This window comes from Tachysurus vachellii, chromosome 1 (genome assembly GCF_030014155.1).
Source record: "Tachysurus vachellii isolate PV-2020 chromosome 1, HZAU_Pvac_v1, whole genome shotgun sequence".
NCBI lineage: Eukaryota > Metazoa > Chordata > Actinopteri > Siluriformes > Bagridae > Tachysurus > Tachysurus vachellii.
This window is the reverse complement of record NC_083460.1, coordinates 42,558,811-42,576,310: the sequence shown is the minus strand read 5'-3', so window position 1 is coordinate 42,576,310 and position 17,500 is coordinate 42,558,811. Positions and strand designations below refer to the sequence as shown.

The window sequence follows — 17,500 nt, the reverse complement described above, 5'->3', positions numbered from 1 at the left end:
TCCAGAAGAAATGCAGAAAGCTTTTAGCTGAATCATGTTCACTGAATCATGTTTCGTGATCACATTAAAGGAAACAATCATTCTGTAGTACAGAAAAGTCAACAATGAAAACAGGAAGTGAGATCTGATAGGTGGGGTTTCATATCTATTTATAAACTATAACAAAACTTATTCTCTTTACAGTATTTTGCAGAAACCTTTATCAGAACAACTTACATACAGCTTATTTTATCCAGTTGAGAATTAGGGACCTTACTCCGGGCCCCAGTTGTGTGTGTGTGTGTAATTTGGTAATTGAGTGACGTCCCCATGTCACACGGGGACAGCAGTAAAACCCTGTTGTGTAAATTTCCACAGAGGCGTCATAACTTTCTTCTGATTTTCTTTTCCACATTTTACCAATGAGTGACTGACAATATTTTCCACTGAACTTCTTTGCCAATTCTGTGTTGTCACAGATTCAGTTAAACTATAAAGAAAAACAACAACATAAAGGCACTAAATTCTTGTCAAATTAAAACTTTATTGAAAAACATAAGAACATTTACTGTATTTAATTGGATACAACAAAATTTGGAGAATTTTGGAAATTTCAGTGGACTTTTTCTGTGAATTTACAATAAATTTACATTTCTATATATAAATGTACAAATATAATATTTAAATCTCTTCTGTAAGTTGTGACAAACTCAACAACAAAATATACAACAAAACAAAATATATTTATTTAAGCAAAATCTTAATTAATTAATAATAATAATAATAATAATAATAATAATAATAATGATAGTGATAACAATACAATAATACTAATAATTAATATTGTATGTTTAGTATATTTGTTATAATTAAATTTAGTCTGTTCATGTATTATTAGTGTTAGAATTGTTTAACTAATGCACTGAATCTGAGATTATTTAAAAGACATTTTGATATTTTATGTCATTTTATAGCACTGAATGGTGTTTAGTTTGTAATTGTAACTTTAGTGTTTAAAAGATTTAAGGACCAATGAATGATGTTCACATTTGAAGAAAACAACTTAAAGTGGAAGCTCAAAGTATCACACAGTCGAGGAGTAAAAATAAATAAAAAAAAAAACAGGAAGTAACAAAATGCATAGAAGAATCTATAGAAAATACCACAACGGAGGCAGTAATAAACCTCATCATAAACAGAAGGATATAATCTTTATCTTTGTATAACATTATTTACTTATCACATTTTTATTAGAAGACATGAGCATTGGCTAGAGTTTTGTTTGTTACTAAACTCTTAAGCCTAACGAACAAACAGTAAAATGACGATTTCACACTGATTATGTGGAGGTTTTTTTTTGTCACAGCAGATTTTTCCATAAATAAAGATAGATTAGTCAGATGTGCTCAAGTCTGTGATCATATTTTCTGTATTTATGCAACATGCAAAAGAGGAAGAAGCTTTTATTAGGAAGTTGCTCAATGTTACAGCCTCCTCTAGTGTCTGAACTCTCACTGGTTGTGTCTGGGGCTCACAACAGATCTTACTGACATCATCTACACACAGGAAGTTAAATATAACAGAAACAGAAACAGAAGTGTCTTCACCACTGAACAACTCAGAACATCGACACTATAGACTTCAAATTAGATTAAAAACAAAATGAATTCAGATTAGATTTTGCTGCTAATGTTTCTAAACTCCTGGATACACAACTGTAGTTTTTGTACATGCAGTACACAGTTATAGAAGAGTGATGCATTTATAATCTCACTCTCATTATAATGATTTATAATCCCACGCTCAGTGTTTATAATGATTTATAATCCCACGCTCAGTGTTTATAATGATTTATAATCTCACGCTCAGTGTTTATAATGATTTATAATCCCACTCTCAGTGATCATCTTGCCTCTACTCAATTAAGTGTTAATTAATTTCATTATATTGATCATTACATAACATCAGTAAGCAGTTAGTATGAAGACTGAATGTATTTAATACAGTCTGATCAGGTTTCTGTGTGAAAGTGACAAAAATAAAATAAAATACAAATTATAGCTGCAGTGAATTAGACAAAGCTGACTAGCAAGTAAGTGTGTTGACTATCGCACCATCTTTGACTTGCTGTTGTCAGTCATCTTTGTGCTCAGGTCTTCATCAGTGAACATTTGAAGACTTCATCAGGAAGAGATGAGTGTTAAGTCTATAATGAACTCGGAAATTATGCTCAGTTCCTCAGGAGCTCTTGGTCACACAATTCCACTGGACTTTAAACTGTTGTAGAAACGACATTATTTACATTGACATTATTTACACTGACATTATTTACACTGACATTATTTACACTGACATTATTTCCTGTCCAGTGTCACCCAGATGAGGATGAGGTTCACTTCTGAGTCTGGTTCCTCTCAAGGTTTCTTCCCCAAATCATCTCAGGGAGTTTTTCCTCACCACCGTCACCTCAGGCCTGATCATTAGGGATAAATGTTAGAGATAAATAATAACATAATTTTAACTTTATAATTTTTATTCTGTTTCTACACTTCTGTAAAGTTGCTTTGAGACAATGTGAATTGTTAAAAGCACTAAACAAATAAAATGTTGATAAAATGAAAAAAGAGACTTGTTTTATGTGTGAACACAAAAATCCCAGGATTCCTAAAGAGAATCAAACAGAATGTAACTGAAAATCACATCACAACAACATCAACAAAAGAAAAAACAAGGCAGGTATTTTATTTTCTGTGCAAGTCTGTGAGAGGACGTGAAGGACACAGACATGTTTTAGAGACTTAGTACAAACAAGTGGACATTTTTGGCTGTTGTTTTCTTTTGATTATCTTCTGTTTAGTCTGGAATCTGTGGTTTACCCTCACAACAAACCAGCAGAGAGACGCTCTGGAGATCAGATCACTGATACGAGAGAAAAACTGAAAACAAGTTTCTGAGACGTCGCACGAAACTTTCATAGACTTCCTCCTACATCACAGAGGTAATTCAAGTTCAAGTTCACTTTATTTATATAGCACATTTAAAACAGCCATAGGACTGACCAAAGTGCTGTACAATAAAAAAGTGTTAGTAAAAATACAGAGAAAAAATGATACCAAGACAAGAGATAATGAAAGCAAAATAGAATTAAACAATATAATAATACACGCTAAAACACTAAAACAAGCAATAATAAGAGCAATTAAAGAACACTCTCACACTCTCACACTCACTCTCACACTCACTCATTTTCTACCGCTTATCCGAACTACCTCAGGTCACGGGGAGCCTGTGCCTATCTCAGGCGTCATTGGGCATCAAGGCAGGATACACCCTGGACGGAGTGCCAATCCATCACAGGGCACACACACACACACACACACTCTCATTCACTCACACACTACGGACAATTTTCCAGAGATGCCAATCAACCTACCATGCATGTCTTTGGACCAGGGGAGGAAACCGGAGTACCCGGAGGAAACCCCCGAGGCACAGGGAGAACATGCAAACTCCACACACACAAGGCGGAGGTGGGAATCGAACCCCCAACCCTGGAGGTGTGAGGCGAACGTGCTAACCACTAAGACACCGTGACCCCCCAATTAAAGATAATAATCTATGTAAGAAGTGTCTAAGTTTAAAAATGATTGATTTTGGAATGTGAATATTTGTTTATTTATTTCAAATATTTATTTCAAAAGAAATCTATTTTAACATTTCTTCACAGACGTGTCTTTAACAAGAGTTTCTCAAAATAAATAATATTTAGAAGACATTAATTTTTATGTGAAATTACACAAAAATATAAAAAGTTCTTAAAAACATCTCTGTGGATGAAATAAAGCGAAATAAATACACAGCGCTTTTGTGTATAAATAATGATTCAGCTTTTAATCATCACAGTCAACAACACAATAACAGCTCCAAACTACACAAAAACATATTCACTTTAAACACATTACACCTTAACCTTTATGTTCAAAGCTGAAATATGCTCAGAATTCACATCTTTTTTGTCAGTTTTAAAAAATTTAGCTCTTTATTTTCAAATAATAGAAAGTCAAAACAAAACATTTGAACTGTGGTGATAAAAACTATAAGATGCTAAATTATTGTTTTTATTATTTGAATTTTTCATTTAAATTTGACCATGAAATGAGGTTCATTTTCTGAAAACGTTCATAAATAAAATCCCTAAATAAAAGTGCTGTTTGATGCAGAACGTGTGTGTGGCCGAGCTGCAGTTTACTGACCGTTCATTAAGAGCAAGAAAGAAAAAAATAGATTTATGACAAAAATCTTTTGCAAATTAAACTAACAGAATAAACACAAACTCTCCAGAAATCCATCAAAAAGGTGAAGTCACTGTGAAACTGATACACCAGCCATGTACCGGTAAAAATATTTATTTAAGGACTATTATTTATTTTATTTGAGCTTACAAAAAAATATTATAACATAATAATCGTCAGCTCTCATCTATCGTCTTTCACTGAACACGCGTGTGAATGTTTTTGTGTCGAAGCTAAACTAAAAATTCCCACCAGATATACAAAAGTTCATGCTCGTGGGTTGACAAAAGCAGATAACAAAGTGTGTTCACATTTATAGAGAGCTGAGAAATGACTAAGTGGAGATTAAACACTCCTCCTGAGTGCAGCGGGTGCCTGAATTTTCCACTCGTTAATGCAGAGAAACGTGCTTTTATAGGGTGCTATTACTTTTATCCTGATCGAACGTCTGGTCATGTTTTTTTTATTTATTTGCGACAAATAAATTGTGCGATTTAAATGACGTATATTTAATCACAGGAACTTGTTGGCGATTATACGATTTGAAAACCATGCATCAATTTTTACTTTATTTGTGTAAAACCTGCTCCTGTGAATGAGTTGGAATAAATTCACTCGTATCCAGTACAATAAACAATAAACAATAAACAATTAATGATAAACGCTACACAATAAACAATAAGCAATAAATGAGGCTCGTTGTGGAAACTGAACAGATTTGTGGAACCTCCTTTTTTTTTTTTTTACCAATAAATAATAAAGAATTTAAAAAACTTTTGTCTTCTTTGTGCTTAAAATCTACTTTTTATTCCATAATTATTCTAAATATCTAAAGCTGGCACAGTGTTCAACGAACAGTAGTCAAAGCTTAAGGAATAAAAGTGCTAATGACAGAACGAAGTGGACTTTTTCAGAACACAAAATAAAAGTATGGAGTTTATACAGTTAAATATTCAGCTTAATCTCCATGAAGCTTTTTTTTGGTCTGATTCTCTTTCTCTTTTTTCAGTGCATAGCCACAGACCTGACCAGCAGGGATTAATGCTTACAGAAATGTCCAAACATCCCTCCTAGCTTCTTCTACTGAGGCTGTAGCATGTGCTGCCGTGTGGATCCGGTGCTGCTGAAGTCCGAACTGGACTGAGAATTCTTCTGTATCCGCTCCAGAGCGAAGAAGCGCAACATGAGGAAAAACCCTGCAAACAGCAAAGGTTCATTAAATATATACATCATTTAGAATTCTACCACAAATCATACAGTTCACTTCGATTCACTACACTATCATTTATTTCTGAATTCTATTACAAATCCTACAACAGGTTTAATAATTCACTTCAATGGAATTTATTTTTTAATTATTTCAAATAAAAAAAAAGTATAATAATAAATGTTAATAATAATAATGCAATTCATGTTTCCATGAACAAATAAATTTTTTTCATTTTAATGTATTTGTTACTGTTTATTTTGTTACATGGTTCATTATAATAAGTTAGTTGTGATAAAATCTGTAAAGAATTTATAAAAGCAAGGACATTTTCTAAACTCTAGGCTAAATGTTGAGGAGTTAAACAGCAGCAGCTTGTAAACTAAAGCCACAGCACGAACATTCTGGCTGATATCATCTGCTCAGGAAATCTCTGACACATAAACAATGGTGTTTACGGCGCTGGCCTTCGGCTCGGTCTGTGCGGCGACAGGAAAGGAGAAACTGGCGAGAAAGTCACCTTGTAACGAGTTAATGATGCAGAAGAGGAAGAGGACGGTTTCTGAGGATTCAGAAGAAAAGAAAGCGAGAACCCAGGTTAAACCAAACAGACAGCTGAGACCCCAGATGCTGAGGAAAGCCACACGGTTTCTCCTCCACTCGTCCCGGTGCCGGATCTTCCTGAAGACCAGGAGAAGCATGATGAGGCCGGAGCTCACCACCGCCGCTAGCAGCCCCATGTTGATGATGAAGTGAGCCATCAGAGCTGGTTGCGAGTCTGTCATCCAGCACCTGAACGACACACAACATCTGGATTATTACAACTAAACAAATAATCCACCTTCACACAGGCTGGGAAATGATTTATGTTCCTTACATGTGAAAGGGAGCTGTGAGAACATCGTCGGACTTCACCGACCTCTGACCATAAATGTCTCCAATGCATCCCAGAATAACAACTGGCACAGCTGGAAAACCTGGAACAGACAAATTCTGTTCTCCTTAATTTTTATCAACCAAAAAAATAATTGCTTCGATCGTTACGTGGAATACGTCTTTTTATTAAAAGTGTATACATTTTTATTATGTGTGTGTAAAAACACACGTGCTATGAATATTTGCGAGTAAACGTACCGAAACCCAGGAGGTACCAGATCCATGGCTGTGGTGCCGGTTTAAACACCATGTACATCATCCAGAAGGTGTGAATCACTTCCACAGCCATCCAGCAGAGGACGCTGAGGAGTGCGTAGTGCAGCAGGCCGCCCATGAAGCCACACACACCCTCGGACGCGACGTTGGCCACGGTGCCGGTGAGGACGAAGAGCACGAGGAGGAAGAACAGAGCGACAACCAGACCACGGTGCACCAGACTCGAAAGATTCTTCGATTTTCTAAAAAAATAAGAAGACAAATCAGCACCCAGTGTTATAACCTCTCTTATAACAGCGCACAGAAAGGACAGCGGGTTAGAGTGAGACAGATTGACCTCTGACCTCTGTCTACACAGCGATATGAAGAGCACGGCGCAGCTGACGATGGATATGGCACAGCAGGTGGCTGTGATGAAGGTCAGAGCCTCCAGGTGGCGCAGTTTTCTCGTCGGGTTCAGGTCCTATAGCGAGACACACAGACACAATCAGCATTAACTCCTAACACGTGACCTTTATGAATCCGTGTAATGAAGACAAACCTATATGAGGCGTTCAGGCTGTAGTACAGTGAGTGCGTAAATATCGACACCCTTCAAAAGGACGGGCCAAAATGATTTAATTCAATAAATATTACACACATTATTTATTAATTATTTATTAATTAAAGACTTATATTTTTATCATGCACATATGTATAATAATGTAGTAGACATGTTTAAAAATTATTGTCACCCTCAAAAAAATGGAAAAAAGATTCTATTAAATAATTAATACACCTCGAATAACACGGACAAATCTGCTCTCTGTTCTCATAGGACAGTTCTTTCTTTCTTTCCTTCTTTCTTTCTTTCCTTCTTTCTTTCTTTCTTTCTTTCTTTCTTTCCATCTACAGTCTAAATCTAAAGAACAAACTTCATTTATTTGTTTTATTGATTAAAACGGTATTATTCTTGCTCAGTACCAAGAGACATTTTTTTTGTTAGTTTTGTTTATTTGTTTGTGCGGTTTATTTATTTATTTATTTTTATTATCATTATTTATTATTAATTCATATGAGGCCTCGGGTTAAAATCCAGGATTCAAACTTAAATGTAATTTTCACTGTGAACATAAAAAGATTGTTGTCCAACTAACGGATAGAAAACATAAAGAGTTAAAAGTAGAACGAAAATATTTCGATTCCGCAGAAATTGTTCCTTCTGAGATGAAGTTAGAACTTGACTGTAGATAAAATAATGAGTCCTTTAATAAAATTTAATCCAAATCACTCCCTGGTTAAACTCTGTGGTGTAAACTGAAGACGACTTCCACAAGCCGAGACTACAATGTCGTGTGAAGTTTGTAACCACCGGCATCTATCTGTGTCGTTCCTTTAAATATTTATTTTCGCTCCTTTTTATGATGTCGTGTTAATAACTGTGAAATTGTCTGTATGTGACTGAGCTGCTCGTTTGACTGCTCTCTACATTTCCGTCAGCCTCGTCACTTACCACAAGAATAGCGAAGTAGGTGAGATGATTACAGCAGCACTCTGTCTCAGCAGCACTGTGCTGAAGTGTTACACAACCCGTCTCCCTCCACATCATATCCTTATCTACGCAGCGGTTAAAAAAGAGAAGCTGCTCATATGATATCTCACAAACACACAGACACACACTCGAACATGCTTACATACACACACTCAACCACATGCAAACACCTTTAAAAATACGTATGCTCAAAGACACAAACACACATGAACACACACATACACACACACGCACACAGACACACAGACACGCAGGCTTACACAAATACACTCTCACACATGCTTACACACACTCAAACACACAAACACACACACAAAGTTTAAACATATACTGTATAGGCTCAACAGATACACAGACACGCTCGCTTACACAAACACAAGTTTAAAAATACACATGCTCAAACACACCGCACAAACACACACACACACACACACACACACAAAATAATGAATGATGAGTTTTTACCTGTTCTTGTATCCCAAGAAACACACCTTCTATTCTGTGTCTTCTGTAAAAAAAAAAAGACTTGACATTAAGCAATAGAAAGAAACAAAATACATTACTGGAAAATATGTGTGTGTATGTGCATGTGTGTGTGTGTATGTGCATGTATGTGTGTGTGCGTGCATGAGTGTGTGTGTGTGTTTGTGTGTATGTGTTTGTGTGTGCGTGCATGAGTGTGTGTGTTTGTTTGTGTGTGTTTGTGTGTATGTGTTTGTGTGTGTGTTTGTGTATGTGTTTGTGTGTGTATGTGCATGCATAAGTGTGTGTGTGTGCGTGCATGAGTGTGTGTGTTTGTGTGTGTGTTTGTGTCACCTCAGAGAGTTAAACAATAGTTCATCAGGAGCACAGAGTTACAGAACAGTACTGAGGAAGGGCTCTGTGTGTGTGTGTGTGTGTGTGTGTGTGTGTGTGTGTGTGTGTGTGTTGGTTTTCTATCATTTTCTCGTTCTTCGTGAAGTGGTTTTTCACTTTGACAGTTTAAAGGGAAAAAAGAATAACACCTCGCCTCTGTTAATAAACGTGTTATAACACCTGGAGTTTGTATTTCAATGTAAATAAACAGCTGTGTGTGTTATACTGCTGGATGACATGAGTTAAACACACTCACACACACACACACACACACACACACACACACACACACACACACCTCGAGTGCCGGGTGATTAAACTTGATCCTGATCGGCTCCGGGAGATTTCTGATGATCTCGTTTTCCACCGAAATCCCAACAACGTCTTGTAAAATCTTCTGAGAACTTTTCTGCACACAGACACACGTTACAGACCAAACTGTTTACCTCTCAACTCTTTTATCTTCTCATCATCACCACAAAATCAGCCAGAATTCACAAAGCAAATCATTTTTTAATAATCAAAATTTTACTGATTTATCATTTTATATATTTTAATCAACCTTTTTATTTTTATTGTAATGTTGTACCTGCATTTCATTATATTTGGGCTGAAATATGTGTTGAAGATTTAGTTTAAAAAAAAAAAAAATATATATATATATATAAATTGATATAAAAATACCAAGAAATAAATATCCAGAGTTCTTTCTGGGAAAGTTTGTCTTTATTTTATTTACAGATAATTCAGAGCTGAATTTCCTACTGAAACTTGGAAGCAAATCTTCAGAGGTGCATATTTAAATATATAGTGTCTAAATATATATCCTTAATTGTGTGTGTGTGTATGTGTGTGTGTAGGTGTGTGTGTGTGATCTACTGAATTTAAAATAAATAAAGATGCCTTATTAACACACACAACTAGAGATGAAGTTAATTTAATCACTAATTTAGTCCGTACTAAAATGTAGGTGTGTGATTAATACACTAAAAGCTTCATACCTGGAAAAAGCTGCTGTTCTTGTAGAAGCTACACACCACTTTCGTGTTGTTTCTTTTGGCAGGTTTGAGACAGGCAGGTAAGTGCACTAATGGGATCATCTCTCTTGGTGTTCCTTTTGGAGCCTGGAGCATCGAATTTATATTAATATGACATATACCAGCAGGTCCATAAATATTTGGACACCGACAGAGACACTTATTATTTTAGCTGTGTTCTGGTGGCTCTTTGGACTTCATACTGAGACCCAACAGCAACAGAAAAGCAGATTCTTACAGTATATATGCTGATACACGGTGCAGACCAATAAACAATAATGGGCAAAACTTACAGGCAGAGTTACATTATTTCCAGAGAAATCTTCATTCATCTCGATGACGGTGCTCTGACCACACGGCAGAATCACAGGACCAGTCTCCACTGACCTCATCACCACATCCTCCAGCCTGCACACACACGTTCAACATTAACATCTTGCATAACTCGCAACATTTATCTAATTTATACAACTAGGTTTAGGGGCCCAGTGGTGGCAGCTTGGTGGTGCTGAGACCTTTAGATCAGCAGTCTGACACCTTCAACACTGAGCGACCACATCCCCAACAGATGCTGATGAGTGTCAGCGTCAGGTTTTTTTAAAGGTAGAATTAATAAATAATTTACTTTCTAACTCTATCAGATAACTTATATTCCTGCTTTATAAACTTTAATACATCAGGACCTGAACATTACATTCACTCAGAAATCCAGTCCTAATGTTTGTAGGAAACGTCTGTAGGCCTCTGCATTATTTATTTTTTTTTTGCTCTGTCTAGCCTCAAAACACACGCTAAAGCCACGTTCACACTGCAAGTCTTAATGCACAATTCGGATATTTTGCTCAGATCTGATTTTTTTGTTTGTCTGTTCACATTACCTTTTAAAATGTGGCCTATATCAGATACCAGTGTGAACTGTTTGCTGTTTCGAACTGACCCGCATGCGCAAACGAACAATAACAATGACGTCACACGCAGCACGCCGTCGCGCTAAAGTTGGCGAGGTTATGGAGGAAGTAAGCATTTTCGCTTTTCTTTCTAAATGTTTGTGTAACGGCAGCACAGAGACGCAGTGTTTTGAAAATTTTCGGATGTCGAGGACAACTTTTGATTATTTGATCCATTCTGTAGACGTAGTCACGTTTGTGTGCGAACTCGCCGGCGCATAATTGTGACGAATGTCGATGTAGATTGATGTAAAAGTCGCATCAAATCCGCCTCGGTTGTTCACACTGCGGCCACATTGGAAAAAAATCAGATCTGGGTCTGATTCAGGACCACATATGGAAGTGGTCTGAATCTGATTTAAAAAAATCAGATCTGGGCAAGATTTGAGTGTTCACACTACATCTGAAGAAGTCTGACCTGGTCACTTGACCCCAAAAAAATCAGATTTGGGCCACTTTTACCTGCAGTGTGAACAGAGAACAGTTTTTTTTTATTAGATTTATGACTGACACGTTTACTTAAGACTCTAATTATATAATATAATATTATATAATATAATATAATAACTCTTATATTAAAATAATATTATAATATTATATAATATCTCTTACATATATTATTTAAAAGCTGTCAAATGCTGCAAAAGAGGAATAGACTGAATTACAGAACGAATGAAGAGAAATGAGAAACGATAAGGTGTTAGACTGCTCATCAGATCCAGATCTCAGGTCCATCGAGCGTCCACTGCTGGACCCCTGAGGAACACTAACATTTCTGATTTTCTTTCATAAGAATTAAAGCTTACATGTTTGCTCCTCTGGACTCCTGAGCTATTTTACTGCAAAAGTATTCCTCTGAAAACAGGAACGAATGACAAGTGAATGATCAGATCCAATTTATTTAATAGAAATAATCAGCAATAGAAACAAACTGGTGATCGATGTAATAGTATAAAAACTTACTGCAGTTGATGGATTCACCCTTAAACTCGTAAGAAGCCATGACGCTGTTTCTCAGAACATCTCCTTGCACGCTGGCGTTCTGGATTCCGTACATACTGGACAGAGACTGATTTCCAGAAGAGAGATGGGCACAGCACTGGGTCTGTAGTATTCTAGCTTTGCAGAGAGTGATGTTCTTCTCATTCACCTCCACCACCAGCTGGTCCAGCAGTGGCTCCCAGATCACACAGAAGGAGCTGGAGGAACCTTGAGAATAGTTCACAGGCTTTCGTTCTTTAGGCAAATTGCACTCAGCCGTAATGGAGCCGTGGATGGACAGCGTGCTGGCGTTGGCTGAAACGGTGATCCCTGAACATCCAGGCTTTAAATCAACATCCAGGGTTTGAGGTCCACTGTTGTGAAGCCAAATCCCACACATCTTAAAGTCACGGTCTCCTTCTGTAGCTGCTTAAGAAAACATGAAAACCACATGATGATTTAAAAACAAGTGGTTCTCTGAATAGAGTGAAGTTGTTAGGTTTCTAAAGAACATGAATCTCTTTTGATGCTCAGTGAAGAACTGAACTCCAGCAGACTGTGAACTTCAACCCATCACAGCTAGAGTTTCTTTTCATTCCATCATATACAAATATCATCAGCGCATGGTTCAGGAACATGTGTCATTGCTTCAGTAACCTGAACATCACAGATTCCTTGTGAGCTTCTGATTAGGAAAACCATGAATGTCTCACAGCTAAACACAACACAACGTACGCCTACAACATTCAGGTGTTTGTCTGCTGGGTGTTTACAGCAGTTATATGACGTTGTGTTTACTCACCGTGACCACAAACTGTTAGAATGAGGAGAAGCAGCAGGAATCCAATCCTCTGATCCATCACTTAACTTCTATAAAACAAACAAGAGACACAATCGTTTATAAATGTCTTTTACGTACTACACACACACACACACACACACACACACACACACACACACACACACATACACACACACACACACCTACACACACACACACACCTACACACACACACACACACCTACACACACACACACACACACACCTACACACACACACACACACACCTACACACACACACACACACCTACACACACACACACACCTACACACGCACACACACACACACACACACACACCTACACACACACATACACACACACACACCTACACACACACACACACCTACACACACACACACACACACCTACACACACACACACACACACACACAACTACACACGCACACACACACACACACGCACACACACACACAACTACACACGCACACACACACACACGCACACACACACACACCTTACCACCAACACACACAGACACACTTCACCACCAAACTCTCACCTAAAGCAAGAGTTAGGCATGCACACACACACACGCACACACATACTCTCTCTCACACACACACACACACACAAACACACGCACACACATACTCTCTCTCTCACACACACACACACACACAAACACACACATGCACACACATACTCTCTCTCTCTCGCTCTCTCTCTCACACAAACACAAACACACACACACATGCACACACATACTCTCTCTCTCTCACACACACACACACAAACGCACACACACACGCATACACATTCTCTCACACAAACACACACACATGAACACACCTACTCTCTCTCACACACACACACGCACACACATACTCTCTCTCGCACAAACACACACACACACACACATGCACACACATACTCTCTCTCTCACACACACACACACACATACTCTCTCTCTCTCACACACACAAACATACTCTCTCTCACACAAACACACACACATGAACACACATACTCTCTCTCTCACACACACACATGCACACACATACTCTCTCTCACACAAACACACACACCCACATGCACACACATTCTCTCTCTCTCACACACACACACATACTCTCTCTCTCTCTCTCTCACACACACACATACACACACACACATAATCTCTCTCTCTCTCTCTCTCTCTCTCATACACACACACACACACACACACACACACACACAGATTATACCCCTAGATACAAACATAAGGGCAGATACAGATTCAGTCTCTGGGTTTCTTCTCACTGTAAGTGTGAACCAGAGATACACAGACAGACATTTTATATTGTCCTTAATTTATGTAAAGTTTTTGCACTATTTGTGTTATTTTATTTTAATTTCTTTTGTCATCTTATTTAAGTTTTCCTCTGTTGTTGTTTTGTCCTGTCAGTTCAAGTTCATGTAACACTGAAAATATTTCCATGAGAGACATTTTCAGTCTCCACATTAACACCTCAGCAAATAAGTTCAAATTAAAGCTCTCTCTCTCTCTCTCTCTCTCTCTCTCTCTCTCTCTCTCTCTCTCTCTCATTGTGTGCGTGCCTCACTGAAAGAAGAATGTCCCTTTTCACTTCTTAAACTGCTGTGGAATTTCGACAGTGTGTGAATGCCTACTGTATGTGTGTGTGTGTGTGTGTGTGTGTGTGTGTGTGTGTGTGTGTGTGTGTGAGAGAGAGAGAAAAGTCTTTCTAGGCTGAAACTTCACCTCCTGGTGCCCATTGTTTCCTCTTTACACTGTAACGCTGCTTATACTTTAACTCACATGTTATTTTCTCTGTCTTCTGAATGTCACGACCTCTCGGTCTGTTGTATCTAAATCATGTTATCTTCAACATAGTTCCCCTGCCAGTTGTGGGTGTTTTTCCTAACGAGGACTCAGCGTGTTCATGTCCTGAACACGTCGGGGTCCTCAAACGTGTTAGAGCACGTACAGTCTGATGCAGGGATGAATGAAGCCTCTGTATTTATCTCCACTACAAAAAGAGTAAAAGGCATTTCACAGAGCTGTACTCATGGGTAAAGCACGAGGACAGAAGGTCATACAACAGTCTTGTTCCACTGCCTCACAGTCTGCGTGCAGACGTGCAGGTAGAAGACACGAGCACTTCGACTAGACAGGAAAACCAAAAGTAACCGAAAAACACAAAGAACAACTGGAACAGAAGTGAGGCTGAGAAGAAAAAATTAAAACAGATATTTAGACGATTATGTGTGTGTGCGTGTGTGTGTGTGTCTGTGTGTGTGGATGTCTGTGTATGAGAGAAGTGGCCTTACTGTTAGCACCAAGTCGATTATTTTCCAATAACAAGTGTTTTATTTCTCTTATTCCACTGCAGTCTACCAGCAATACAAGTTTTATTAAAGAACAACAAGTTCAGGACATTTTATCTGTTTATTGTTACATCTGATGTAACGTCTGTGCGTTCGTCTGGTTAGTTCCTGTTACATTAGAGCGAGCACACTGACTCCTAACTCTTTGTCTAGGAGCTCATTAATTCCTCACATGGCTCTGAATGTCCGGATGACATTAACATACAGGATCGAGTTCATCTATAGGATCAGGACAACATCCACTTTGTTAGTCGGTTTAACCCTTTAATATCAGACACAGCTAGGTTTACATTCCTATAAGTGGGATTAAATAGTTGCTTGTTTGCTCTACTGTTGTTCTGACCAGCAAAATGTCTTCTGGGGCTTTGTGTGTTCAGTAGAACATGTGGTTCTCGCTCAGATTCTGGTTTGGTGAACCAGTGAACCACACGGGCAGCCACACAGTATGCGTTCACACACATGCATTCCTTTCTATTGAGGCGTATTGATTAAGGGTTGTGAAGGTTGCTGGGGTGATGTGTACGCCAGCCGAAGTAAGGTCCCCCCCCACAAACACACACACACACACAAAAAAACAACACGGATATACTGGGGATGGGCAGGTTCTCTTTGATTTGCTTATAGCATTGGATTTAAAATGTTCCTGCAGATCCTCCACCTGCACTCCAATTTCCTCAAACATCTCCAAACACACATTCTGGGGATTTAAGAGGAGGTGAAATTTATTCCCAAAGGCACGCTGAAGAAATAAAACGACTATTATGTTTGGCTTTAAAAGTCTGATAAGTGCTTGGCTGAAATTCTATCTCAATCTCATTTCTACAGACACAAAGACTTTGTTCAAATTCCATTCTCTCTCTCTCTCTCTCTCTCTCTCTCTCTCTCCTGTAAAATCTCAACACTCTCATAATATTTTTTCTACAGATAATCAGACAAACAGTGTCATAGTGTGCTTCCATGTGTCCTTGGGAAAGTAACAAAAGAGTGTGAGGTGCTGTTTGTGTTGTCAGAGCTTCAGCTTGCACACACATCTCTACAGCTTCTATAGTCTTTCAAACATATTAACGTTTAAATAAAATGAAGCCCAACGTGTATATTTCTGCTTTTACATCAAGGTTGCCAGGTCTGCATGGAAAAATGCAAACACAGATAAGACACCGCATTGTTATAAAATATTCTAGACATTTGCAGTGAAGCAGTGAGTAAGGAAGAGGTGTATTATAATGAGCCTTTATTTGTTTGTTTAATTTTAAATGTCTTTTTTTTTTTTGCACAGAAGTGACGACTCTGATAAATACAGATGCACATACACAAAACACGCAGATGTAGAACCTGGATACGATCATGTACAGCACACATGTACAACATAATAAAGAACATTATGCATGAAGGTTTGTTTATAAAGGCGTTTTCTGTCACAATATTTATTTTGCTAACAAACTATAAAAAACTGTAGCATCATATAATCTGTAGGATATGAAGTTTAGAAGTTTACTACCTAAACATCATGATTAAGCAGAACAGAAAGGAAAACACACAATACAAACAGAACACACAACACAACACACTGTAATGTAGATTATTATGACACGATATCTTTTCTCTTGGCTCTACAGTGGATCTAAACACAGACACAACAACGATCTCAGATCCGCTGACTGAAAAATAAAGCGTGCTTTTGTGACACTTTACTGTACATCCGCACGCTGTAAACACATCCAACACAAGATGAATAAACTATAAAAGGTGCAGCAGGTCTGAGAGCTCAGTGATGAGCACATTGTTCATCACTGTTTATTATTCATCTGTTTAATATTATACACATTAAATAAAGCCAACATGATGGTGTAAAGTCTCTCTGTGTGTGTGTGTGTGTGTGTGTGTTTGTGTCTCTCTCTCTGTGTGTGTGTGTCTCTCTCGCTCTGTCACTAACCTGTAACACGGTTATAATAATAATAATAATAATAATAATAATAATAATAATAATAATAATAATGTCTATAAATGTGTATGAGATCTGATCATCTGTGTAAACCGTCTAAAGGTGTGTTTCTCTCTCTCTCTCTCTCTCTCTCTTTCGTTCTGTCTGTCTCTCTCTCTCTCTCTCGCTCTCTCTCTCTGTGTGTCCTGCCTGAAGCTTTAATTAACTGAAACACCGGTCTCGCAGTTCCTTGCCACACACAGACACACATACACACATCCACTTTGTTAAATACCTGAAAACGGGTACAAAACACACACACACACACACACTTCCACTTTGTTAAATACCTGAAAACGGGTACAAAACACACACACACACACACACACACACACACTCACCTGATCGA

The 17,500-nt window shown here is 37.9% G+C and overlaps 1 protein-coding gene across 2 annotated transcripts in view; it reads right to left on the bottom strand.

The window, feature by feature from the left end:
- Window positions 1–3,842: 3,842 nt before the first annotated feature.
- adgrg1 (adhesion G protein-coupled receptor G1) overlaps window positions 3,843–17,500 on the bottom strand; it is a 13,958-nt gene continuing 300 nt past the window's right edge. Inside the window, exons 1-14 of one of the 2 annotated variants that reach the window (XM_060874176.1) lie at window positions 17,493–17,500; window positions 12,784–12,851; window positions 11,964–12,410; window positions 11,807–11,855; window positions 10,347–10,461; window positions 10,018–10,140; window positions 9,315–9,425; window positions 8,627–8,669; window positions 8,123–8,226; window positions 6,975–7,093; window positions 6,613–6,872; window positions 6,356–6,455; window positions 5,999–6,270; window positions 3,843–5,467 (exon numbers count right to left, since the gene is read on the bottom strand). The exon at window positions 17,493–17,500 is cut by the window's right edge and continues 300 nt beyond it. In XM_060874176.1, coding sequence (XP_060730159.1) covers window positions 5,352–5,467; window positions 5,999–6,270; window positions 6,356–6,455; window positions 6,613–6,872; window positions 6,975–7,093; window positions 8,123–8,226; window positions 8,627–8,669; window positions 9,315–9,425; window positions 10,018–10,140; window positions 10,347–10,461; window positions 11,807–11,855; window positions 11,964–12,410; window positions 12,784–12,841 — 1,917 coding nt within the window. In that variant the 5' untranslated portion in view covers window positions 12,842–12,851; window positions 17,493–17,500 and the 3' untranslated portion in view covers window positions 3,843–5,351. The remainder of the gene's footprint in view (window positions 5,468–5,998; window positions 6,271–6,355; window positions 6,456–6,612; window positions 6,873–6,974; window positions 7,094–8,122; window positions 8,227–8,626; window positions 8,670–9,314; window positions 9,426–10,017; window positions 10,141–10,346; window positions 10,462–11,806; window positions 11,856–11,963; window positions 12,411–12,783; window positions 12,852–17,492) is intronic. The other variant, XM_060874265.1, reaches the window with a different exon arrangement.